The following is a 25,385-nucleotide window of genomic DNA, read 5'->3' as shown; positions in this document are numbered from 1 at the left end:
TTCCACGGTGTCAAGCCACCTCTAGACGTGTGCTTCTTATAACATAAAAAGATGAGGGGGAACCAAAAACACTCTTGCTGACAATGAGACCACACCAGAAAAATGTGTTTTCTAGGTGGATGAAAACTAACAGTATATTTGCAAATGAGCTGAAGGAAATTAAGGAAACTCATATCCTTTACTTTTAACAAAGAAGGTAAAGCAGAAACAGGAAAGTTCAGTGTTCACGGGATTCGGGGATGATTCAATGTCAAGAAATCCATTAGTGAATTCATGTTATTAATAAGGGTAAAAGAATTGTGCGACCATCTTCATATATGCAGAAAACCATTTCAACAAAATTCCACATTCAGTTCTGATAAAACAGCCACTAAAAGAGGAGTCTTGATGCTTCCTTCAAATGATGAAATGCTTCTCTTGGCACAAATGCCAGCATCTGACGGGAAGATGTGAGAGGACTTCCGTGGCTGGGAAGGGAGGAAGAAGGCATGTTAGTCTCACTCAGATTTTAGAGCACTGGGGGCACTTACCTACAGAATCAGGCAAGGGAGCTGTGTTAGAGGGATAGCTGGGACCGTCTTTAGTCAGAGGCGGTAAGATTGCGTATCTGGAAACCCCAAGCGAATTAATGGCCATTGTGAACAAGACAATAATTCAGCAAAGTGTTAATAGTAGGATTTCAGTTCATATGCAGAATTCACTGGTCTTTATATATAAAAATAATGACCTGTGAGGAGATACAGTTCTTGAAGAGAAGAAGCCATCAGAAGAGGCTTAAAGAGGATAAAATATTTAAGCATAAATGTGGCAAGAACTCTGCAAAATGTATATAAAGAAAACTTAGTTTTCTCCCAGAAACGTGGACTTGAACGATATAATTGCATCTTGTTCTTGGGGAGGAAGATTCTGTCTCGTGACGAAGCCGGTTGTCTGTAAGTAACATGTGAAGTCCACACGGCCCCAGGGAAACCGCCCACAGGTCTCCCTGCAGCTAGACAGTGTCATTTGTGAAGTTGTTTGGGAGAATAAGCAAGTGACAGCTGCTGAGACACCCTGGAAGGAAGAGCACCGTGGGGGGGATGTGCTTTACCAGTGATTGAAGGTGCTGGAAAGACTCTAACATTTGAAACTGGTGCACAAACGCGAAGACAGGCGCATGCCTCCCCGTCCGGCCACTGAAGACGCTTGGAAGCACTGATGTTTCAGCAACAGCCCTCGGCATCCTCTGTGTGGCCTCTAAATGCTGTTCCCTGTGGTGGGAGCCTGGGTTCCCGGGTGCGGAGCTGGTTGCAGCTCTGTTGCTGAGATCTTACAGATGAGCCAGGAACACGGTGTGACCAGACGGAAGGGGGAATTGAAGAGTGGTGGACCCAGCGAGGCCTCAGGAGGCAACACCAGAGGCCGGAGAAGTCTCGGCTGAGCAAAGGAGTGATGACTGTAAGCGATATTAAATGATTGTGCATCTGAACTCTCATGACTTTTAAGTGCCATTCCCCCCAAAAGAGACAACTGAAACAAAAACAGACATAAAACAGAACTCACTGGCCCCTGCCGGGAGTGGCTCGGGCACCGGGTCCTTGCTCAGAAGTTTGCCCTTAAAGGGGAAGGAGTAAGCACTTGTTTGCCTGTCCTGTTTGGACAATATTTCAAGTTAACCAAATGCTGTGTTTGCAGAGGCGCGGTTCTGCTTGAGGGATGAGCTCCGGGCAAGGGCGATGAATTGCCGAATTAGAAAATCACCCTCTTGGAGGCTCAAGTAAAGTGACTGATCTTAGCCAGTGTCATCAGTAGATGACACTGCCTGATGATGACCCATGACCCCAGGCAGCTTGGATGGACATCTGTCCAAAGAAGACGTGCAGATGGCCAACAGACACGTGAGAAGATGCTCAACTCATCATCAGGGAAACGCAAACCAAACCCACATGCGATGTCCCCTCACACCTGTCGGGATGGCCGTCATCAAAAAGACAGAAGGAGCAAGTGTTGGTGAGGCTGTGGAGAAACCGGAGCCCTCGTGCACTGCTGGTGGGGGTGCGACAGGGTGCAGCCGTTGCGAGAAACAGTGTAGCGGTTCCTCAGAAAGTTAAAAACAGAACCGCAGTGTGGCCCAGCAGCCCCAGTCCTGGGCATTCTTCCAGAAGGACTGAAACCAGGATCTTGCAGACCCCACACAGCAGCCGAGATGAGGAAACGCCCAGCGCTTGCTGGCGGCTGAGTGGATAAGACGACGTGCGGGTACGTGTAACGGAAGGTCACTCAGACACAAAAAGGAGGGAAGTCCTGCGATGTGGGACGACGTGGCTGAACAAGGTGCTCAGCACAACGAGCAGTCACAGAGGACAGGCACTCTTGGCCCCGCTTATCTGAGGAATCGAGAACAGTCAGACTCTTAGAGGCAGAGAGTGGAATGGAGGGGGCCACAGCGAGGGGAGGGGGTAGTGGAGGGTGTGGAGGTTAGGGCTGCAGGTGAGGAGGTCTGGGGACCTGCTGTGCAGCGGTGCCTGTGGTAGGCAGGCCTGCATTGAGCGCGGACACCTTTCTTAAGGGGGCGAGCTTCTGTCAGATGTTGTTCAATTAAAAACAATGGATGGGAAGTTCTCCCCGGGAGCATCGTGCTGTCGCAACCTGAACCGTCTGGTCGGGCGTAGTGTCAGCCAGGGGGAACAGCCCAGACGTCACGTGAGGCCCTCTTGAGGTGAACACCACGTTAGTCTTCGCTGCAGACGGTCCCGTGAGGCCAGCTGAGCCTGAGCCTGATCCTGAGCCTTTGCAGGTAACGTCTGGCTTGGTGGCAAGCGCACGGGTCGTGAAGAGGCTGAGAGGCACCCCACGGAGGCGGACGGACAGGCCCTGAGCGGGGAACGCCCTTCAGGAGCCGGTCAGGCTGCTCAGCGAGTCTGTGCCGGCTCCAGAACAACAGTGAGACAGAGACAGAAAGGCAACGTGCATGTCTTGTTTGGGTCCCGGTTTCCCCCAGTAGCTGTGAAAGACGAGTGAGGGCCCTGGGAGCGGACATCAGGCCTGCGTTGCTGTCTCAGCTGGGTGTGGAATGGCCGTGCGGTTGTGTGTGGAGTGGCTGCAGTTAGGGACGCTGACAAAACACGCAGGACGGCGTCCTTGTGAATTGCTGCAAACCACGTCCTCTTTCTTCAACCCCAAACACCAAAAGAAAAGGAAAAGCCGTGGTGGTTGGAGCAAGTGCAGCCGAGTCTCGACAACGTTGTGTTTGGGTGTGTGTATGAATTCGCTGTGTAATCTCTGTACTTCTCTGTCTGACATTTTTCCAAGTAAGAATCCAGGTGCAGACATTGGAGGCAGCGCTGGACGTGGGTGAGCTTGAACCCCGCGCCGCGGGAGGCCGTTCTGTGGCGCGCGTCCTGGCTGAGGGCTGCGCGCGCGCCGGGCTCCCCTGGTCCCCCCGATCCCCCTGGTCCCGGGGCATCACGGGCTGTCCACCTGCCATGTTGCAGCTGTGGCGCTGCTGCCCACCGCGGGGGCGCGGTGCAGTCACGCCGTGTGTGGCTGCGCTTGAGGAATCGTGCTTGTGTCTGGCTGCACAGGAAGCCATTATCACACTGGGGTTTCACAGGATGGCGCCACAGCTGCGGGGGACGGGAGCTGCCCCTGGTCAGGTCCCTCTGCCCTGATGCTTCTCTCTACAATCGCATTTCCAAAGAAATCAAAACGTGTGCATGAAGTAATGAATCCTCAGATAAGTAGTTCTGTGTTTGATCACGGGCCCAAAGATGCTGAGAAGACCAGGTTGTTGTTTGGAACAAAGTTGACAAAGGCTTGTTTCAGATGACTAAGGCTGCGCCTCCCCTGGGTGTGTGACCCCAGTGGCGAGACCAGTGCGCCAGTCCGGTGACCCACTGTGCTCCGTCTGCAGCAGGAGGTGGCAGGGGACCGGCAGAGCTTGTCACTCTGTTTGCCACAGTTTCTGCTGCCAGACCTTGCTGGAGGTGGACAGAGACTGAGGGCCTGCCTCCGACCTGGCGGGAGGCCCCGGTGCACCGTCGCCAGCGTCTCGCCCCGGGGTCTCCGCTTCCTGCCTGCGTGGGCAGTGCTGCTGTCTCAGTGCACTCTTCAGTCAGGCTCTGATTAAACCTTGGACATCTTGGTCTTCTGAGAAGAGTTTTTCTTTTTCATAAAAAGTCAATGATCTGAAGCAATGTGCACAGTTTGGAGAAGTGTCATCTCTGGAAGTATTTTAAAAGGGAGAGTAAGTGACCGTGATGTGCCGGTCGATTCCCCCGTGGACGAGATCAGCACTGTCGGAAACTTTGAGTGCCAGGAGGTGACTTCTGTGTGCAGCTCCCCACCCTTTCCTCTCGGGGGACGACTCGGGGAGGGAGTGTGCGGGACACGCGTTAGATCTGTGGGACGGAAAGTGAGAGGAACTTCAAGTTCGCAGATACGGTTCAACAAAATCACAAAACAGTCGTCATGAGCTGGTCTAGGCCTGTTTGTGAAATAGTCATCTTTTTCAGTGGTACGTTCAGTCCTTTACGATTTTTGTGAAAATATTTTCGAGCAAACATTGTTCCAGCACCGTGTGCTTGGTGCCACGGCCTCATCTTTGGCCTGAAAAAATAATGCTTCCTTTTTCTCACTCCTTTTCTCAGGACTTACTAACTTAGCTTTGGGGTAACATGTACTCTGTGCTGATTTCCTTTCAAGTTTCCTTTGCTTCTCAGTACATTTCAGCCAAAGCTGCTTGCTTGTTGATGGGGAGAAGTTGCCTCATGAATGAAGTGACATTATCACCGCAATTCAAACATTTTGTTCTTCCCACGGGTTGTAAGCAGGTAGAGGCATATGTAGAATTCTTTTAATTTTTCTACCACCTTGTCTTTCTGGACTGATTGTTGCCGCTGTCGACAAGAGCTTGTCTAATGAATTATCTCTGATACTTGGGCTGCACACTGCTGTTTTCATGTTCAGTTTGTTGTGACCAGAAAGATGCCTTTGACTCATGAACCTTCTGGGTGAAAAGGTAAGTTTCATTTCCAGCCGTTTGCATATAGGACGCAGAAGCCTGTTTCCTCAGTAGCTCTTGCCTGGACTCTGTCACAATATCGTGGTGGCCTTCTCTGTGTATTTTGAGATTTTATGCAAGTACAGGCCACTATTCGTTTCCATGCAGAATTAGGTGAAAACTAAGAAGTCTCAGGACGGACTTTTCAACAAGAGATGATTATATAATAGAAGCTGATTAAAGCAAAAGTAGAAACTCAGACCTCAAAGCCTGCCTTCTGACTTTCGGAGTTGCTTTTCTCTGCCTTTTAAGGGAGGTTCTGGGGATTGAAGCTGGGACCTCGCACACGTGTCCCCTAGCCATTGTCCATCTGCACTTTTCTTGCTCCTGGTCCTCCGGGGAGGAAGGAGGGAGGAGCTCTGTCCCCCCTAAAATTCATGTGTACCCCCCCGAGTCAGTGCAAACTGGCAGGGGTGGTTTTGAGGCATCTGTGTGACCAGAGGGACCCGGGAGTCCTCAGGAACGGCGTGGTCACTGGCAGCCTCCTGGAATGGAAAGAAGTTTGAGTCAGAACAGCCCGTTCAGAACCTCAGTCTGGACCCCTGGACCCCTGGTGACCGTGCTAGCAGCTTGCTCCCTCCGTGTCCTGGTTTCCTCAGAAGAACGTGGGACATCAGTGATTCACCGGCGGTTATGATTTACGTAACAGCTCAGGTGTTTTGCAGACGGTGATGTGGTGCAGGTGTGGGCACTCCAGCCCGTGGTTCTTAGTGTGGGGTCCCTGGGCCATGGCACCCGTCCTTCTGGGAACCCGTGAGAAATGCTTGGTCTCAAGTCCCTTCGGAGCCAACCCCAGGAGCTTCTGGGGAACTTTCAGGTTAAGTGAACGGATTCTTTTCAGATAAACACCTGTCTGGGCCAGAGGGCGAAAGGCAACCATTATTTCTCCACTTTACTTCAAAATATGTAAAACATCTATTTGCAGACTTTATTTCAAAACCACTGTCTAGCCAATGGCAGAATCACCTGGAAGGTCTGAATCTGAAGGACTCACGGGCACCTGAGGTTGTGGGGAACGGGGGCAGCTCTGCGGTCTCCCCACTGCGATGGGCCACCTCTCCCAGGAGAGCTGGCGGTGCTTGTTGGCGCCTTCGTTGCCTCATAATCAGAACGGCTCTCCCGTCTCTTATGTGGCGTCGGGGCCAGAGTTTGTCCCTAGATGAAGCATTAGATGGCGAATCTGCACACATTTCTCTTTGTGGAATAATGCCGTTAGAGAGGAATGTGCGTTTTATTTTTCATTTTATCAGCAGCTGTGAAAACACTCTAAACATTTGAATCGCTCAAATCCTAGCTGATTAGTAGGAAGCAAAGTGCAAATGGCTCACTCTCGAGTTTATGGAAAAGGACAATGAAACATACTTTATCCACCCAAGTTGGGACTTCCAGGTGAGGTTGGACATGAGGTCTGCACTCCTTCCTTAAGATCAGTCCTCAGCCACGAGCCTGTGTCTGAAGCTGCTCCGAGGAGGCTCATGGGGAAAACAAAGTGTGGCGTGGATCATCAGGATGACACGCTTCCTAGAGGGGAACGCGCGTTTCCTGGTTTCTCTGCGGCCTGGTGGGCGCTGTGCCCGCCGCCCGGCTGCTGCTCTGACCACATTGGCCAGAGGACCTTCTGCTCCGTGCGACTCCTTGCTGGTGGCCGGCTGCCCCGTACAGAAGTGCGTGCATTCTGTCTTCCAGGCGTACGTGTACGAGACGGGCTGCAGCACCTTCTCCTGCAGACTCGCAGGAAACTCAGACACGGTCACCGCTCTGGCCTTAGGCCCGTCCGCCGCCCAGGTATGGCCCCGGCTCAGGGAGCCTGACGCAGAGCTTCTGTCTCCGCCACCCTGCGTGTTGGTGAGGTTTGATGATCTTTGAGGCTGCGGGCCAGCTCTCCATGAGAGCCGGGGGTGGAGCTGAGAAATGAGCCCTCCCGGGGACAGGGAACCAGAGCGTGTCCTGCGATGGCAGCATCATTGCTCGGCCGGTGCACATCTGCTGGACTGCCCCGCAGGAGAGCAAGGGGTGCCCGTGGGGTCTGCTACACAGCATGCCTTCCACTTGTGCTGAGTGTTAGAGAAACGGATCAGCTGAGGCTGTGATGTCGCAGTGCCCCTGGGCGTCGCTCGGCCTCCTTGTCTCTGCCCGGTGCACCCCGACCCTGACCGGCGTGTCGGTCCTCTGCTGCGGGGCGCGTGGGTCGGCGTTTCCTCCCCTGGTGCTGAGCTGTGCACTCTGCGTCCCTTGTCCCTGGATGAGGCCACGCTGCGTGGACCGCAGTGTGCCTGCCTTTCTTAATCACTAGTACGTGCTGCTGTTAGCTAACTTAAATCTTTTTAGTGTGTTTCTTGAAATTGTTGCATTCCTCTTTGGAGCCTTGACTGACACACGGGCAGTAGCACTGAAGCGTGGTTGTGACTGACAGCCGGAGAGGAGAGCCAGCTCAGGAGGCCAGGCAGGTGCGTGCGGGGCGCTGGGTGCCTGGACGTGCAGGTGAAACACTGAAAATTCAGTACCGGCTTCAAGGTATCTTTTAGCAGAGCTGAACTGAGGGACGTTTTCAGTACTTGAAAATTTTCAGTTAGAGAAAGTGTGTAGGTCTCCCTGCCACTGCGGTTCCCTTAGTGAATAAAGGGGGGCTGAGCCAGGGAGGGAGGCCAGGGGAGTGGGCGGCTCCTGCAGCCCCTCACCCCGGAGGCTGAGAAGCCACTCAGGCCTGAACGAGCAGCTGCCGCTCCCGGCTGTTCTGTGAAACTTGGCAGTTTTAGGGACGATGATCAGAGAACCTAGTGCTAACTGTCTCTGTAACTAGGGGTTTCTAACAAAAAACCCCATTCTTCCAGAGTTCTGTGCTCAGTCTGGTCGCATCAGCAGGGTCCCCGTGGAGCAGCAGCACGCCTTCAGCGGCAGGCGCGCCGTGCGGCCAGGGCCTTGCTTTCTGGCGCCGTGTTTCCTGACCTTAGGGGAGCCCAGCGTCCTCGTGCTTCCCTTGTAGAGCAGAGGGCTCTGCCTTGTGGAATCTCTGTGCGCCTGGCACTAACGGTTAAAATTGTGCCCATAGAGTGAAATACCAGACTCAAGCTTTGGTTTTAAAACATCTGTTAAATCATCCGTCCAACAATGATTTGACATTTCTGCTTGTAGAAGACGACCCCTCTGAGTTAATCCAGGCGTATTAACATCTCAGACGCGCGTTCAAGCACAGGGGACCGAGGAGGTGGTTCACGTTACACTGTGAGGTTTCTGCATCTTGGGTTGATGATACCTCCCAGGAGGGCAGGACGGTAAAGGCGTGCAAGGACTGGGTTTGCAGTGGCCAGGGGAGGCCAGCAAGTCAGACCGCAGGTGTGGCACCCCGGGGGCGGTTACACTTAGCAGATTCGCGGGTCTGGGACGTGGGTCTGGGACTCTGAGTCGGCAGATTCAGTTCTACAGCCGCTGCCCTCCCCCTCGCTCCTCCCCTTGCCCCTCCCCCTTCTTTCCTGTTATTTTCCTTCATCTTGTGAATCTCAGGAGACTCCCTGGGTTTGAGCACATCTTGTAGAGATAAGCCGTTGTCTTCAAGCCCTCGTGTTCCTGGTTGTGTGGTCGACCCCGGCCCCTCCACGGTGGCCGGTGGTGTTGGGTCCTGCCCCAGGCTGTGTGTGGGGGCCCCCCCGCCCCATCCCGCACACCTGCTGCGTGCTGGGGGAGGGCCGTGCTCTGCAGGCTCAAGACCTCACTTAAGTGAGTGGTCATGAAAATCAGCAAAGCAGGTGCTGGTGTCTGCGTTTCACGATGAGGGAGCTGGCATGGAGCTGACGCGACTGACTTCAGAGCTGGTTCAAAGTGGCCGGCGTGGTGCTGACTTGATTCCAAGGACTTATCGTAACTTTGGGAAGGTAGGGGACAGGTTCCATGACTAAATTTTAAAAAACAAATTTTAATTGAAAAAGGTGTTACCCCTTCAAAAATGGCAGTTTTGAGCCCCTCAGACCAAGCTGCTAGACATGGTTCAGCTCTGGTTTTCATCATTGATTCTGCTCAGTCGTCAAAGCAAGGCTCAGAAGCCCTTTGGAAGAAGGTTACATTTACGAATGAAATTATTCTAATAACACACGTGGCTGAGAGAAGGGCTCTGCAGGTTAAGGCGGCACACTGGCAGCAGGGCCTCCACAGAGTGGCTCAGACCCGGGGGCTGTGAGGACGCGGGCGCCGTCCTGCCGGGAGCACCGCTGCTCACGCTGGGCCGGGCCAGGTGGGCCCCAGAGGGCGTGCTGTCAGCTCTGGGCTCCTGGACACACAGAGGGCACTGGTGTCTTTGTCTAAGGACATGTCTGCTTAGATATTTAGCTGTTGAGGTGGGAACACAAATTTAAGTGCCTCCGTCATCCATTTATCCTTGGCTGAGATTATAGCCAAGCACGACTGGCATTTCCAGCAGAAGGATGTGTGGTCTTCAAACGAGAGACACAGAGGAAGACACAGGACCATGGTGTTGACGGCTGGGTGCCTGAGTTTGCGCGTGTGGGCTGAGGTGGGGGACCTGCTGCCCCCGTGAGAAGTTTAGGAGAAAGATTAGGAATCTGCAGGTTAGCCATGGAGGAGAGCTCCCCACGTGAGGGCAGAAGAGGCGGGACTCGCTGGAAAGAGCCCCCCAGCTAGAGCTTTGCTCACGTCATCAGATTTACCACCAATGTCACAATCGTCAGGCCTGCCTGGTGTCACTCAGAATACACAGTGAAATAACGGTGTTGATGTAAGACACGAAACCTCGTTCTCACCGGTGGGGGGTGTCTGGGTGTTCAAGTGGGTGTTTATTTTCCATTTTCCATGTCTGTGTCACGTAGGACTTACTTGGAAGAGTCTGCCATGTTCTCCCCAGAGTCACTGGGTTGCCTTTAACCGTGTCACCGCGGTGACCCGAGAGCACAGAGTGGGAACGTGGGCGATCTCGAGTCGTCTGGGTGAAGGAGGAGGCGCAGAGGAAGGTGGCCACGGATGGCGTCCACGGCGTGGCTCAGGCCCCGCCGTACCGTCCTGATGGGAGGAGCAGGAGTGGTGACGCCCAGTGCGCGGGCACTGGGACGGCTGCGCTCCCTCCGTGGGTCGTTGGCGCCTGGGGAAGGCGGGGCAGAAGCAAAGACATGGGAACTTGGAACCTCTTACTTTGCGTTGAGACCGTGGTGTGTGTGTGGACGTCTGAACTGTCAGCTGTGTGTGGGCACCTGAGCTGTTCTGGGTGCTGAAGTGATATTTTGATGTGCATCTTTGAGGGAACAATATCTTCTGTCTGGATTTATTTTCCCAAGACATGATTCGGTTGTGAGAAGTTTCTGAGTAAAACGCAGGAGACTTTGAGAGGATCTCTGCTCCGACCGCTGACACGGTCACTGTCTGGCTGAGGCCGTTGTCAGGAAGCAGAGCCCCGCGGCTCTGACCGCTCCTCGTGGACCGCAGGGGAGACGCGTGCTCACGTGCGGCTGGAGGTCTGCGTCTCCCTCCTCATTCCCAGCGGCTTGTGTCTGTCTCCACGTCTTCGTCTTTTGGCCCCAGTGTCGTGCTTGCCGACTGCTCTCGCTCGTGCTGTAAATTGTCATTTCATCCTTTGTGTCTACAGTCAATGCTTTTTCTAGATTTGGTTTTGCCTTTTAGCGTCCTGTTTTCTCTTTCAAAACCTTTATGTGCTGAAGCGTCCAAGGATGAGATCGAAACCCCCCGTTTTAGCCAGGCCGTGACTGAGAGCTGGGGTCTGGCTCTGCCACGGCAGGCAGCCCAAGTCTGGATGTGGGAAAGCGCTGTTTTCCTTGGTTTCTAAATTGGGTAAAATGAGAAGTTTGTGATCATTTTACCAGTTTGCACTGTGAGCTCCTTCCAGGGCCTGAGACTCACTCGTGGTGGTGAGGGTCTCGTGCTGTGGAGCAGGCGTGGGGGTTCGGCCGGGGACACCCACCCCTGCGGGCCCTGTTCCGACCTCTCCACGCGGTGGGCTCCGGTCCTGGCCTCTGCGTGTGGGAGGCGTCCTGCTCTCAGAGGTAACACGGAGGGTGGCTGGGTACGAGTACACAGCATCCCGTGAAGACAACAGTCTGACTTACTGGCGCGTTTCTGGACCAGGCGGTCCGGCTCCCTGAGTCTCTCGGCTCCACCCCAGGCACTGAGCGAGGAGGGTGCTGTGCCCCACCCACGTCCCACCTGTGTCCCAGGGGTGGGGATACGCATCTGTGTTGAAATGTCTGCTGTTCATTTCTTTTCAGTCCTCGCGTGTGTCCTGGTTTGAAGTGCAGCCCTTTGCTGCCTGGCCCTGCGGGTTGATTTCTCTACAAGAAATCACCGTGGCCGTGGCTTTGGGCCCCTGTGCTGGCGCTGGAGCGGCTTCCCCCGTTGAAGGAAGCACATTGTTACAGATTCGTCGTGTCGGGGGCGGCACCGTGGGTGGGGGATCAGGGCAGCTGTGCTCTGCCTCACTGGGAACAGCGTGTCAGCTCACCTCGGTGTTTCTAATTTTGAACATTGTGTGGGACCAGTGTTGAAATGCAGCCTTCCGATGCTTGATTCAGGATTAAAGTTCCATCTTGGTGTGTAGCTTTGCCAAAACCCTTAGGCTTTGCCTTTCAGAATTGGCCTTGAAGTCGAGGCAGGAACTCTTAGCATTTTGCTCGCCGGGAGGGACCCCGCGTTCCTCTGCCAGTTCTTAGCTGCTGACTGGTGACATGTGACCAGACGGATATCGGCTGCTCAGGCAACACGGGCCCCAGCTCCCGGATGGACAGCCCTCTCGAGCCACGGAGGAGCGCTGGCTTCGGCTCCCCTAGGGGGCAGCCCCCCTGGCCCGTCTGCCCGGGGCGGGGCATCTCGGACTTTGTCAGAAAGGGACAGTCTGAAAAGCCTGCAGGCTCAGGAGGAGGGTGTGCACACGGGGACTCTGCTGTGTCACTGCTGCTCTGAGTCCTCAGGCGTGTGCTTCAGCCTGTCCTCTCCTCCTGGCCACGGCCTCTTCATCCTGCATGTGCGCTGTGGCCTCGGCTCCAGCTGCCTCCGGTGAGGGCGGACTCACATCAGGAGCTCATGGGGTTGTGGCAGCGCCAGAGAACCAGGCAAGGGAGGCAGAGTGGTCCTCGGGCCGAGAGGCGGGGGCAGAGGAACATTCCAGAAGCTGGGAGTGGCTGGCCAGGGCCACACCCTGGACTAGCGGATTCCCATCTGTGCTGGGGCCATGCAGCACCTGCTCGTGGAGCCCACAGATGTCCCTGGATGAGGACGTCCGAGCTAGCTCCAAGTGCCAGGTGCAGGGAGGAGGGCGGTACCTCCTGGGGCGAGGACACCGGGAGGAGACAGTCTTTACCAGGAAGCGGAGGTGAAATTGTGTCATTTGGCGTGGATTTGGTGCCAGGCCTGGTCCTCTGGAATGTGCCAGGAGTGCTGATCATCCCTTTCAACTTTCCTCCAACCCTCTCTGCCCCACGACGTGGATAATGCCTTTCAGTTCCTCAAATGTGGAATCCAGGACCACAAAGTTAAGCCACCCAGTGAACTTGGAAATAGATTTCCTTATCCTCATGCTTTGGATTTTAAATTTTAAAATGAGGGAACAGAATTTATTTTGATTAAATTTGTCCTTAGAAACTATGTGGATGGTGGAAAGATCTTTCCACCTGTGTCTTACTGTTTGAACCTTTTCTCCCGTCTCTTTAGCTCTTGTGAAGAAATGGAACCGACAGACTCGTTTTTCTCTCGATTGCAACACTTTAAAACCTTGTGCTTGACATTTTCAGTAGGAAGTGCCCTTTGGTTAGAGATGTGCTGATGTCAGCAGAGGTGTGGTTTTGGAACTGAAGCCAGTTTAGTCTGATTTGGTGAAGCTGAACACTTGAAGGGGTGGGACCACTTTTCACAGAAGTATTTGCTCCGGGCAGACCCGTGACCCTCCGCAGCTGGTCATGTGAAGTTTAGCTGTCCCTTTTTGACTTTTTTTCTTCCTTTAAAATTGACTCCTTTTCCTCTGTCTTTGAGTCAGTAATTTTCCACTGGACACTCTTAGAACTGCAGGAAGTCCTTAGGAAACGCCGGTGCCCCCAGCTCTGCCAAGAGGATTAAGTCCAAGGCTAAGTCCAAGTCTTGGTCACTGTCGTGTGGGTGCTGGGGTCCTGGCTTCTGGTGGCTCTGGAAGTTCCCCTCCCTGAACTACTTTTTAGCAGCATCCCCTCAATTTTGATATGTTGTCTTTTCGTGTTTGTTTAGCTCAGAAGACCTTCTAATTCCCCTTTTGGTTTCATCGTTGGTTCGTGGGTTATCTAAAAGTGTGCTATTCTGTTCCCAAATATTTGGGGACTTTCCCAAGATCGGTCTTTTATTGATTTCTGACTTAACTCCACGTGGTCAGAAAGCGCTTTTTGCATGGTTTGAGTTTATTGAACGTGGTTTCATGTTCTGTGTATGTTCTGCTGTTGGTGGTGGTATGTTCCGCATGAATCAGTTAAGACCAGTGGGCCAACAGTGTTCTTCAGATCTGCTGTGTCCTTAGTGGTTGTCTCTGTGTTAACAATCACCAAGAGAGGTACTGAAAACTCTGACTATAACTGTGAGCTAAGAGACCCTGCTCTAAGGCCCCTCCACTGAGAGGAGCTGTTCCTTGTGATTCTGTTAGTTTTTGCTTCATGTATTTTGAAGCTCCTGTGTTAGGTTTGTTGCAGAAAAAATGTGTTACAGCTCAGTGTTACAGCTCAGCTGTGACAGCAACCTGGATCCGGGCAAGAGACCAACCAGCACTCGGAGAGCTGGAGAACTCAGGTTTATTACGCCAGCGGGCCCAGAGGAGTTAACACTCCAAGCTCTGGACCCCGTCTGTAGGTTTACACAGGCTTTTATAGGCTGCCAGTTTACACTTTGCAACATCATATGCAAATGAGGTATAACAAAAGTTGACTAGAGACAAGCTTTGTAGAAATGGACCAATCAGGAGGGAGAGAAAACCAACCAGGAGTGAAGGAAATAACCAATCAGAAGTGAGCTCAGGGAACCAACAGAATTTTAGGGGTAAGTAAGCCGTTTCAGAGGCGAAAAGTGAGATAGAACCTCTGGGCTGGGGAACCTGGATGGTGCTGGCAGGAAGAGTAGTGGCCCTGCCTGGGGGTCCTGCTGGTCTTTTTATGGGGCTTCCTGCCTCAGGTTTAGGATTGTTATGTCATCTTGATGATTAGACCCTTTACTATTATGAAATGGTGTTCTTTCTTTCTTTCCTTTGAAATATACTTGGTATTGATATAGCCACTCAGCTTTCTTTTGATTAATGTTAAGATAGTATCTTAAAAAATTGTTTTTTTCTTCAGCCTTCTAAGGGTCTTTATATTGGAAGTGCATTTCTTACAGGTGGTATTCAGTTTTGTCTTGCTCTTTTAGCCAGTCTGTTGACCTCTGCCTTTTAATTGGTGTGTTTAAACCATTTACATTTAATGTGATTATTGGTACGATCATGTTTAGGACTCTCATTTTGCTTATTTATGTTCTGTCTGTCTGTCTGTTATTTGTTTTATTTCCTCCTGCCTTCTTTTGGCTCAATTGGATTTTCTTGTACTTCTACTTTATCGCTCTTTCTGGGTTCTAGGTGTAACACCTTGTTTTATGAATCTGAGGTTTCTTTAGGGTTTGCAGTGTGTGTCTTCAGTTTATGACAGTCCGCAAGTGCTACCACAGTGTAGACACCTCCCTGGTAAGTGTACGTGCACCTGTGTTTCTCCTGTCCAGTCCTTTGTGCTGTGATTGTGCTGCATTTTGCTTTTCTGTATGTTATAAATTCACGTTATGTTATTATTAATTTTGTTCAAACATTCTTTTAAAAAGATTTAAACTGTAATGATAAAATCTTGTACATTTGACATGTAGTTCCTCACCAAACCTTTTGAGGCTTGATTTTCTTACCTCTGCAGTTGGGTTGTCGAACGATATGATCTGTGTGATTCTAGAATAGCTTTCTTCTCCACTAAGAGGGTGGTTAAAGCGTTGAATTGTGTGCAGGTGCACGTGTGTGTGGTCGTTTTGTGTATGTGTTCTTTATCTCATATACGTTACACGTGCATGTGTAATTATACACGCTGCGCAGTAAACCGTCTTAGTGATTGTTCCATGTGCCGCGTGGCTAACAGGAGCACAGTGCGAGCTGGCCCACGTCTGGGGCCCGGGAGGGCAGGGCCGGCGCTAAGCCCCTCCTTGTCTGGGTTCACACACGTGAGGCATTGCCTCTTGGTTTTGATGTTGCTTCTGAGGCCTCTTGTGTTTTCCTGTCAAGTAGAGTGCCAACCGCCTGTGCCCTGGGCCAAGGTAGACCTCATTTACACGCTTTCCTTGGCCACATGTCCAAGCCTAATTTCCTTTTTTTTTTTTAACGTGGCATTTTATTCATTTAATTAATTAACTGAAGTATAGTCAGTTACAGTGTGTCAATTATTGTTCTAAGTATAATATTCCAAAATACACATACGTATATGTGTTCGTTTCTATATTCATTTCACTAAAGTTTACTACAAGATACTGAGTATAGTTCCCTGTGCCACACAGAAGGGTTTAAAGTCTATTTTCATATGTAGTAGTTCATACGCAAATCTCCCACTCCCCATTCACCCCTCCCGCCCACCTTCCCCGGCAGCCATGGATGGCTCACTGTGTCTGTGAGTCGTTTCTGCTTTGCCGAGGAGTCCACCAAGCCTCGTCTCTGGCCTGCGGCTGAGCTCGCTTCACACCAGGACTGCGCGATGCCACTGCCCTGAGTGCCTTGTTATTTGACCATCGCGTCCTGAAGAAGTGGGTCCTAACGATCTTCACCCCACAGACAGGGAAACAACTAAAACAGCTGAGCCGACCCCCCGGCTGTTCGGTGGATATGCTGAGATTTGCAGACCATTGAGCTGATCCCAGGTCCACACTGTGAAGCGCAGTGCCCGGCCCTGCACCCCCAGGAGCTGTGCATGAACAGAAGGGGAGGCCCTAGGGGCCCCAGTGAGGATGGGGGGCACCTAGGGGAGGAGGCGGCTGGAAGTGAGGAGGTGCTGAGGTGCCGGCTGCATCCTGCCCCGAAGACACGGGGCCAGCAGTGCTGTTCTCCATCTTAGATGTCCTGACGAGAGCTAAATTCTAAATCCAGATTTCAAAAAAGGTGCTTATGTCTGTTCTACGAGAGGCAACATATATTCTGTGAATGTGGCATTAATACTTTCTTTCGCCATCGAGTGCTTTCAAACGTTTTCATGGATGGTGTTCTAGTTCTGAAGAGTGTTTCATCCCCAGATGCATCCTGACTTTCTCCTCACACCCACATCATAAAAGTTAATTTCACTTCCAGAAAACCTACAGCACCTTCCTTTTGGAAAGTGTTCTACAGATGACAGCGAGGTCAGCGGCCAGACCACATTTAAACGCAGCACAGACTCAAGGAGCAGGAGGCCTGCTGCCGTCATGCTGCTTGTTTTAATATTCAATTTTCTATAACGGCAAAGAAACGCACCACAAGTTGGTCTTTCGCTGTAACGCAGGCGTAACCTGTCCAAACGATGATTGAAGAAGGTAAAACAAACACGGTACTGACGTCACGACTTCTGGTTCCTGACAGACGGTCTTTAGCAGGAGGGGAAGGAAACTAAACTCTGAGACGTGGAGGGGACAGTTGTTTGTGCTGGAAGTTTCCGGGCGGTGAGGCTGTGATGGCCACGTGCACAGGGCGTCACGTTCTTCAGTATGGGGCAGGAGGTTTCCAGCTTGAACTGTTAGCAGCAGAATTTATTCCAGGCCTCAGACGTGAACGGCTTGCCCCTCGCCAGCAGTAGTCAGGTGGAGTCTGCTTTGCCGTAGATTTACGGCTCACATGCTCCGGACAAGGACTGGATATATTTCAGCCGAGCGGCAAATACTTGGATTGGAAAGTCGTGTATACAAGGTGTGCTTGCGTGAAATGCAACCAGAGTTTCCAAAACCAGGGACATCTCTGCCCTGGGCCAGACGCTCTCTTTCCACAGATCCAGCCAGGGGATCAGAGTTGGCATTTTCCATGAGGACATCGGGACTTTTTTGCAGCTGGTGTTGGCCGCCTTGCACCATGAGAAGCTCTGTCCTGAGTTAGTAGCTGGTGGTGTGTCCCCGTCTGCCAGGTGTGCTGCCTCCCTGATCGACTGCCCCTCAGCCGTCCACGCTCTGCGTTTCAGCACTGACTTCCACTCAGTTTTCTAGGGAGACACACAGCTATCACCCCCCAGCAAGTGCTCCACTGGGTCTGTGCCCAGAGCTGGTCTTGAGCTCAGGGGTCCTCGGGGTGCTGTCTGCAGCCGCAGCAGTGACAGCACATGCTGGTTACCGTGATTACCTGTGTCACATCAGCGCGGCTGGGGCTGGTGTGTTACCTGTCAGACTGAACTGGTACAACAGCAGTGAGAGAATTCTGAGTTCAGATGTGCTCAGAAGCCACTAACTAGCATACTTCAGTGAGGAAGACATTTTATCTCCAGAAGCCATCAGTAGTTTGTAGGAAATGGAAAAGTCAAGAGGAATATTGGATTTAAATGAAACACAGGTCACACTTGCTTGTTTGAACCTAGAAAATACTAAATCATGGGGAAATACGATGACAGGATTTGCTCAGTACTCATAGTTTTATAAAGTTACAGACATTAGGGCCCTGTGAACACTGGAAGAGACATCTGGGCACTTCTACACTATCATCAGTCTAAAATGTCGTAGAAGGCAGAAAATGACAACGAAGACAGTGACTTTTTTTTTACTACTAATACTTATTCTTTAGAAGAAGAATTAAGAAGGAAACATTGAAGATAAAAGAAGTCAGTGCGGACAGTTCATCTGCCAGAGTATTGACATAGGCGTGAGCTGTGAGCCGTGAGCCATGCGGGGCGACTGCCTCTCCTTCTGTGCAGGTGTAGATCATGCCGCGCTCAGGACACTCACCTGTGTGACACTTGCCCCCAGATGCACACCTTCCCCCCCAGGGTCTCCACCTACCAGCCTGCTCAACCTCACTTTTCTGCACTGAGACTGTTTCGTCTTTCACATCAGTGGGGTCTCTGGCTCTGACTTTGAACGTGTCCGTGTTGTTGGTTGTACTTGTGGCCCCTAACTTTACGCCACGCAGAGGTACCCGATGGTCGGGGCGCAGCATGGTCTCACCACTTCTCAGTTGGGGAGCTTCTGATGTGTCCAGTCGGGTGACTATGAACAGAGCCACGATGGGAGCCCTGGTGACAAGTGTTGTGTGGCCTCTCCTCGCGTGTGTGCGGGGTTATGGGTGGGCGGGCTTCCCTTCAAGGTCGCTGCCCGTCGGCTTCCAGCGTGGTCGTGCCACTTACGCCCTGGCCAGCGCCGCGTGCGGGGCTGGGCAGGCCCGCATTCCAGCTGCTTTTGGCTCTGTTAGTGTTTTTAATTTTAGCTGTTGTGGTATTTTCACTGTGGTTTTAATTTGCATTTTAAAAACAATGAGAGATATTGAACACTTTATCATACGTTCACAGGCCGATTTTAGTTATTTTAATTATTATTATTCAGTTGTAGAACTTTAAAAAAATGTGTTCTGGATACACTCACGTGTCAGGTATACGTATTTTGAATATTTCCCCCAATCTGTTACTTGTCTACTTATATTATAATAACACCCTTTAATGAATGTAAGTTTTAAGTTTTATGATTTCCAACTTCTGCTTTCCGGTTAGTGCTTCCGTGGCCTTTGCCACCCTGACGGCTGTGAAGGTACTCTCTCTGATGTCTTCTGGGGGGCTTGCAGTTTTGTCTCTGTTTAGCTGTCTCTGGCTGCACAGCAGGGCCATCTCGCAGTTTCTTTGGCTCGGCCGCCGGGGTGCGCTCAGCCGGGGTCTCCGCTCCGTCTCTCAGGCTGGGCCATGCCGTCGGCGGTGGGGCTGTGTTCTCGTCTGAGGCTTCCAGGCACCCCGGGTGGCTGGGAGGTTTCAGATTTTTGTGGTCAGTAGGACTTCTTACAGTCTCCGGGCGCCACCGCGGTTCCTTGTCTGGGAGGGTCCCTGACAAGGGCACTTGCGTCCTCAAAGTCGGCAAGGGAGGGAGGCCAGCGTGGAGCCAGTGCACCTGCTCACACACGCCCGCCTGTGGGTGCCTTCCCCAGGTCAGGCGGAGTCACGGCCACCACATGCAAGGGGAGGGCGCCGCCCGGGGCAGGGGACCATCTTGTATTAGGTAAACTTGTTGTGCTGCCCGGTGTGGCCAGGAGTCACTGTTTGTGTACGAATGTCTATTTGCTCTAGCAACACACCTTCCCAATATTTTTGTTTTGCATTGAATTTCATTAGTGCCTTAGCTGAACATTGATGAACTCTGCAAGTGTGGGTGACCACAAGAGCTAAAGTAACCAAAAATTAAAACGGGCACATTTAAAAGGACATAATGAACCATGAGAAATGAATAACAAAATTAAAACAACTTTGTACAAAATGAGTACATGTGAAATGCCCGTGGGCTCGGGCAGCTGACGGCCCGTTTCTTTGCAGCGCCGCATCACCTTCCGTTGTCTGGATGTGACAGGTTCCTTTTCTTCACCATTTGTACACATTTCAGCTTCCTTTCTTACTTCAGTTTCGAGGCTGGGGCCTGATGAGAAGTCAGGGCAGGGACCTCACTGAAGAGAAACGTCTTCGAGTTTCCCGTCAAGGACGAGGTTCTGGAGATTTGTGGTAGGTAATCGTTACCAGGCCCCGGTGCTTCAGCATGACTTGGTGTTGAATGTTATCAAATGTGTTCTACAGCTATTGAGAATGTAGTTGTTTTTTTCTTTTTTAAAAATTATAAATGTGAAAAGAGTATTCATAGATTTTTCTAATGTTGTTTCTCAGATAAACTCAGACTGTCCATTTTACACGCCGCCAGGCTCAGTCAGCTAATATTCTGTCTAGGATTTTGGAATAAGGGAGACCTAACACTTTCCCTTTTTTCGCATTTGCATTTTGACGTCAAGCTTGTAATAGCGTCAAAGAAGGCCGGCTTTCATTTCATGGACTGTACCTATAAAACCACCCGAAATTCCCTAATTTGTCCTGTTTCTTTTGTCATTTCAAAAATGTAGTGAGTGGGAGCCAACAGCGTGTGAGCTCTGAGGCTGGCTTCTTCGCCAGCATGGCTCTCTGGAAACCGTTGGGGTTGCGGCTGTCCCATCAGGTCACGCCTTTTACTGCTGACCAGAGGCGCTGACCCCTTGCCTGCCCGCTGCGGGGCACCTGGGCTGAACCTGGGAGATAAACCAGGGTTAAGTTACAGCTAGAACGTGAGGAACGTAGCGTAAACAATGGTTTTGTGCTTTTAACTTGCAGATGGGATTGTGTCCCGGAAGTAATGTCACTCACTGTGTGTGTTGAAGTCAAAACAGACAGAGACCTCTGACCCTATGTAGGGTGTGTTCAGTGTGTGCACAACACAGGTGAATAACCAGCGACAAGAGAGACCGCAACTGAAGTTACAGTCCTGGAAGGAGGCCCAGGTCACCTGGGCTTGGGGGGAGAGGAGGAGGACTGCTTGCTCACAAGCGTCTCCTTTTGAGTGACTCAGGGACGAGCACGAGGATCGGGCCTCAGCCGGTGGGAGACGAGGCCGCCGTCCTCCAGTGTGCAAAGAGCCCTCGTGCGGGGAGAGCCCCTGTGTCCGTGGCTTCCGTGTTACTGAACTAGGTCGTGTGGCTGGAAGTTTCAGAAAGGCTTATTTTTAGCTCAGTGTAACAGAGCTTCCAAACAACCAAAGAAATTAAAAATTCCTACCAACTAAAGTGGCTCAAAGAGTACATTCTGCTCAGAAGAAGTGTCCCCTGCCCTGGGCAGGAAGCAGCACTCGGAGACGCTGCAGCGGCCATGGATGGGCGGGCGGGTCCCCCGGTCACTGGCAAGTGTTTCGCAGGCCGTGACCCTCAGACCACCGCGGTTCTCAGTTTCAGATAATGGAGATGTTTACGCATGTGTTCAGTACGTGACAGCTTTCCGTGTGCCGTCACCTGCCTTCCACAGCTGTCAGCTCAGTTCTGGTCTTGTTCCAGCACCCCCCTCGCCCTGTTTCTTCTGGAGGAAGTCCCCGGCACGATGCGCCTCCAGCTCAAACATGGCAGGACCGAGCTGCGTCCTCGAGGGAGGAGGCCCTGGCCTCGCGTTTTGGGACGTGTTTTGCTGAGGTGTACTTTGCACACCCTGGCCGCGGGTTTGATACGTCAGTCAGACCCTCTGTTTCCTGCCATGTTTCCCTCCCACCGCCTTAGTCTGAACCACTGTTACCTCGCACCTGGACGGCTTTCCCACTGCTGCCTCCTCCGCCTGGCAGGCAGCCAGACGGCCCCCCTGGAGCCCAGGTCAGATGCCGGCTCGGCTCTCTGACCCCCGTGGAAGCGCTCGTACCTGCAAGAGACAGCAGTGTCTTGCCGTGGCCTCGAAGGCCTTGCACCATCACGTCCTGCCCACGTCCCCGGCCTCTGTCCAGCCTCCTCATCCAGGAAGCTCCCCCACGAGGCGTACGGTGGTCTCCCGGTTGTTTCTGCAGCGCACCATGCCCGTCCACGCTAGCACGTTGGCACTTGCTGTTCTTCCTGACTGGAGTGACTTTCCAGAAATTTTCTCATGAATTTTCTGATCTCAGCTCACTAACCACATCTTCAGAGAGACCTTCTCTGACCACTGATCTGCAGAGTCTCAGCCTGTCCTCTGTCATGTCCCCATAGCAGTGCTCACAGCACACGTCCTCTCAGTGTCCTGTTTATGTGTCCACCCTTATTGGCACCTCTCTGCTCAGAATTCAAGCTCCGTGAGAAGACGGTAGCGCCATGCCTGTCTCGTTTAACGTCAAGGAGGAGTGTGCAGGCTGCTGGCCCGTGACTGCTTCCCCCTCAGTGGCAGGGATGTTGGGGGAATCCCAGGGGAGGGATTGAAGCAGGTGGTCTGGGCTGCTCTCAGCTAGTAGGTGACAGCCCGCCTCCTGGTAGACGGACCCGTGACTTGTGCTGGCGAGAGAGCCCTGGTCTACGTGCTGCTCTTAGCAGGACGTCTTTGAGTTGGGATTGCACGTGGGCAATGGATCTATGCTCTATGGGCCTGTGAGCCAGGGCTCCCTAGAAAATGTCACTCAAGCCATACAGCTGTCTGGGCACAAAAGGAGATGTCTCATAGCCTAAAGGCTCCCCACTAAGTGGACTGACCCTGTGCCTTGCCCAGAGGCTGGGGAGGGAGGAAGGAACTGGGGGGACTTCCCCATGCCTCCTGAGTGCTGCACCCTTGAGATGGCTAGTGAGACGTGACCCTGGGCAAGCTCTCTGACTCGTGCAAGTCCTAGTTTGAATGTCTGATTGTCTGTTGACCCCATCTCCAGACACCAGAGCCGAGGGCACTGCTTGGCTCAAGGAGTGTGATAAACACTTGTGTGTGAATGGGCACCATCAGACGTCTCGCGGACTGGAATTAAAGAGCCATCTTTCCTGTAGCATTTTTCTTCAATATTAAGCAATCCACGTCACATGTTTTGCTAGTTCCATACTTTAAATGGGATACTCAGATATAAAGAAATATCTCCAGATTACAGTAGCAGTGGCTAGAATCAAGGTTCACAAAAATACTTTGGAAAATGCTTCCTTCTAAGCATTTGGTGACTGCGTGTGGCAGACGTGGTGGTGACCATGCAGACCTGGTGACCTTGTGGACCTGCTGGGAAGACGCAGGGCCTGCCTGTGCTGTCCTCGCGCACAGCACGTGGGAGGCCGGTCCTGATACACGGCCTCGCGCAGCACGCGGGAGGAGAGGTCCTGATGCAGGGCTTAGGATTGTATTTTTAAAAGCTCCTCCTCCAGGAACTCTGAAAAGAAAAACGTCGTCAAGTTAGAACCCACAGACGGCCTCGCTCTCCTGTGTATCGTGCACGCAGCACTTCATCTTTACTCCTTGGAGCCCTTTTGTGTTGTTGGCGCAGAAGGATCCTTTAATATTTTCCACAGATGAAGCCTTGCAGGCACGCTGGCAACTTCTGGGTTTGCTTCTGTAAAGTGATCCCTCCGTCCTGTGTGTGGGTGTTGGGCCTGATTCCTTTGGATGAAAATAAGTGGGGAAGGTATTGGGTTTGGCAGAGGCAGAATCCGGGCTAGCAGTGCCGCCTTCCGCGGGAGGCACCGCTCCAACGTGTCTGGTGGGTGTGAGAGCTCAGCGCTCCGTGCTCTCGTTGGCTGCCCACGGTTCGTCCAGATCTGCGTAGAAAACTGCATTCTCTGAGCTTCGTCTTTGGCCTCCTTCGTTGCCCTTTGCTGACTTGCCAAGTTTTGTGTTTTCCTGACTTTGAGGAAGATGGAAATTTCTCAAGTAGGGTGGTCTCGGTCAGGCAGCAGCACACTTAAATTACAACCCCACGTTTGAAAACCAGCACCCACTTGTTTGAAGCTGCATTAAGTGCATCTGGAGAACAGTTAATAAGTCTCATTTCCAAACATAAGGTGAACTACTGGAAAATATTTTACTGCCTTTTAACTCTGCCTTTGCTTTCCATGATTTATGTCAGATTGTGAGAGAGAGAGAAAACAGCGTTTCTGATGGAGGGGCCCATTTCCCCCTGCTGCTCAGTTTCAGACCCTGCAGTTCTGGTGCTTCCTGAACGGCTCTGATGCCTTCTAATCGCCAAAGCCAGGAAAACCTAGTAGCAGATCTTGGCGCTTTAGAGAAAATTGTGAGAAGGGAATGTGAGCACCAAACAGCCCTGCCGTCTGCTCGGCGGGCCGCGAGACCTGAACTCACGCGCTGGTTCTGACAGTTTTCTGCTGCTCCGCGGGGAGGCCACCGCCGAGCTGAGTGTAGCTCGCTGCCCTGCCAGGTGTGGGCTTCCTTCTGCAGCCCACGCTCGTGGCTGGTTCATCGCACAGCGTGTCTCCCGGCGGTCGGTCCCCAGGGCCCTGGATTGGTGTCACTTTCCCACTGGACTGCGGTGGCCTTGTGGCGCTGTTCAGGATTTTACCTTTGAACGAGTAGCTGCCTTAGTTTTTTAGGTAAGTCATCTTGTAAAATTGTACCTTAACTAGTTCACAGGAGAATTCAGGAGATAGTTACACACATCTTTTATATTAAAATGTTCTGACGGAGGGGCTGAAAACACAAATAAGTTCAAGTTTTACCCGGACGAGGAATCGGCGTGTGCAGACATCAGAGTACATGAAGTTACCAAGGAGGGCACTTCAGGTCAGCGCTGAAGCTGACCAAGAAAGAAAGAGAAGTCCCAAATTACTAAAATCAGAAATCGATGATTCAAACAATAGAAGGCCTTCTTCCAAATGAAGAAGTCCATCTGCGGAAAACCCACAGCTAACGTGCTGGTTCCTTTTGGGAGACTGGGTTCTTGTCCTTCAAGGACGAGGGAAAACACAGGATGCCCACTTATGCCCGTCTCTTGGAGACCTTCGCAGAGGTCCTATTGGGGGTAGTCAGGCAGAGATGCATGTGCACAGGTGCACACTCACATCTCGAGAACCCCTGCAGCTGGCCGCCCAGCACCCACTCCCTCCAGGGCCATCGCCCCTGATGGGACCCCTGGCCTCTGCCCCTGTGGCTCTGTGAGCAGAGCGCCAGCCTTCGGGGAGCACTCCGGGTGTTTGTGCCCAGATGGGGACTCACGGTGCAGCTGACTTGCCTCTGACTTCCCTGTCTTTGAACACGGGACATGTGTGGTCTGTGAAACAGGACCCCAGCCCCACCTGCAGCCGCTGTGTTTAGGAACCCTTACAGCCAGTTAGATGTCAGCCCCTTGGGGACCTTTCTCAGGAAGCAGGGTGCGTCTCCACTCACCGCCACGTGGTCCCAGTCGCAGTCTCTTCCCACTGGCTCCTGGACGTGGGATGTGACTCCCTTCAGATCCACCACTTGCTCCTCCAGCCTCCAGTCCTGTTTCCTCTGAAGCGTCTGCCCGGGTGTGCTGACTCCTGGGCCCTTCTGCACACCAGTTTCTCGCCCGGCCCTGCCCACCCACCTTCTGGGTGGGGGGCGCCCTCCTCCCCGGACCCTTTACGAACCGGTCCACTTACTTGTTTCTGTTCTGCCCTCCCTGCCCATGGACCCCGTGTCTCCGTCTTGCAGCCCCGCGTCCTGCTTGGCTGGAGCTGGACGTGCTGAGCTGACAGGGCCGGTGACTGGTCTCGTGGGGACGCAGCTCCAGGGATAACGCCCTTCTCGGTGTAGCTTCGTCCAGCATCTATTTTTGCTGTAAGTTTCCTTGCCCGGGGGCCTTGGTGGAGGCCCTGTCAGATGGCAGAGCTTGAAATTCGTATTTCAGTTAGGAAACTGTGAAAGGAACGTATTTTACCCATCTACCTTGACAGACACACCTTGATCACATCAAAATTGAAAACACATCAAGCTATGAG

The 25,385-nt window shown here is 52.3% G+C and overlaps 1 protein-coding gene across 1 annotated transcript in view; it reads left to right on the top strand.

The window, feature by feature from the left end:
- The window catches only part of WDR27 (WD repeat domain 27), a 184,579-nt gene that overhangs the window by 47,568 nt on the left and 111,626 nt on the right, over window positions 1–25,385 (top strand). Inside the window, 1 exon segment of the mRNA XM_032484890.1 lies at window positions 6,728–6,826. Coding sequence (XP_032340781.1) covers window positions 6,728–6,826 — 99 coding nt within the window.

This window comes from Camelus ferus, chromosome 8 (genome assembly GCF_009834535.1).
Source record: "Camelus ferus isolate YT-003-E chromosome 8, BCGSAC_Cfer_1.0, whole genome shotgun sequence".
Taxonomy (NCBI): Eukaryota; Metazoa; Chordata; class Mammalia; order Artiodactyla; family Camelidae; genus Camelus; species Camelus ferus.
This window is presented reverse-complemented; position numbering and strand designations above follow the sequence as displayed.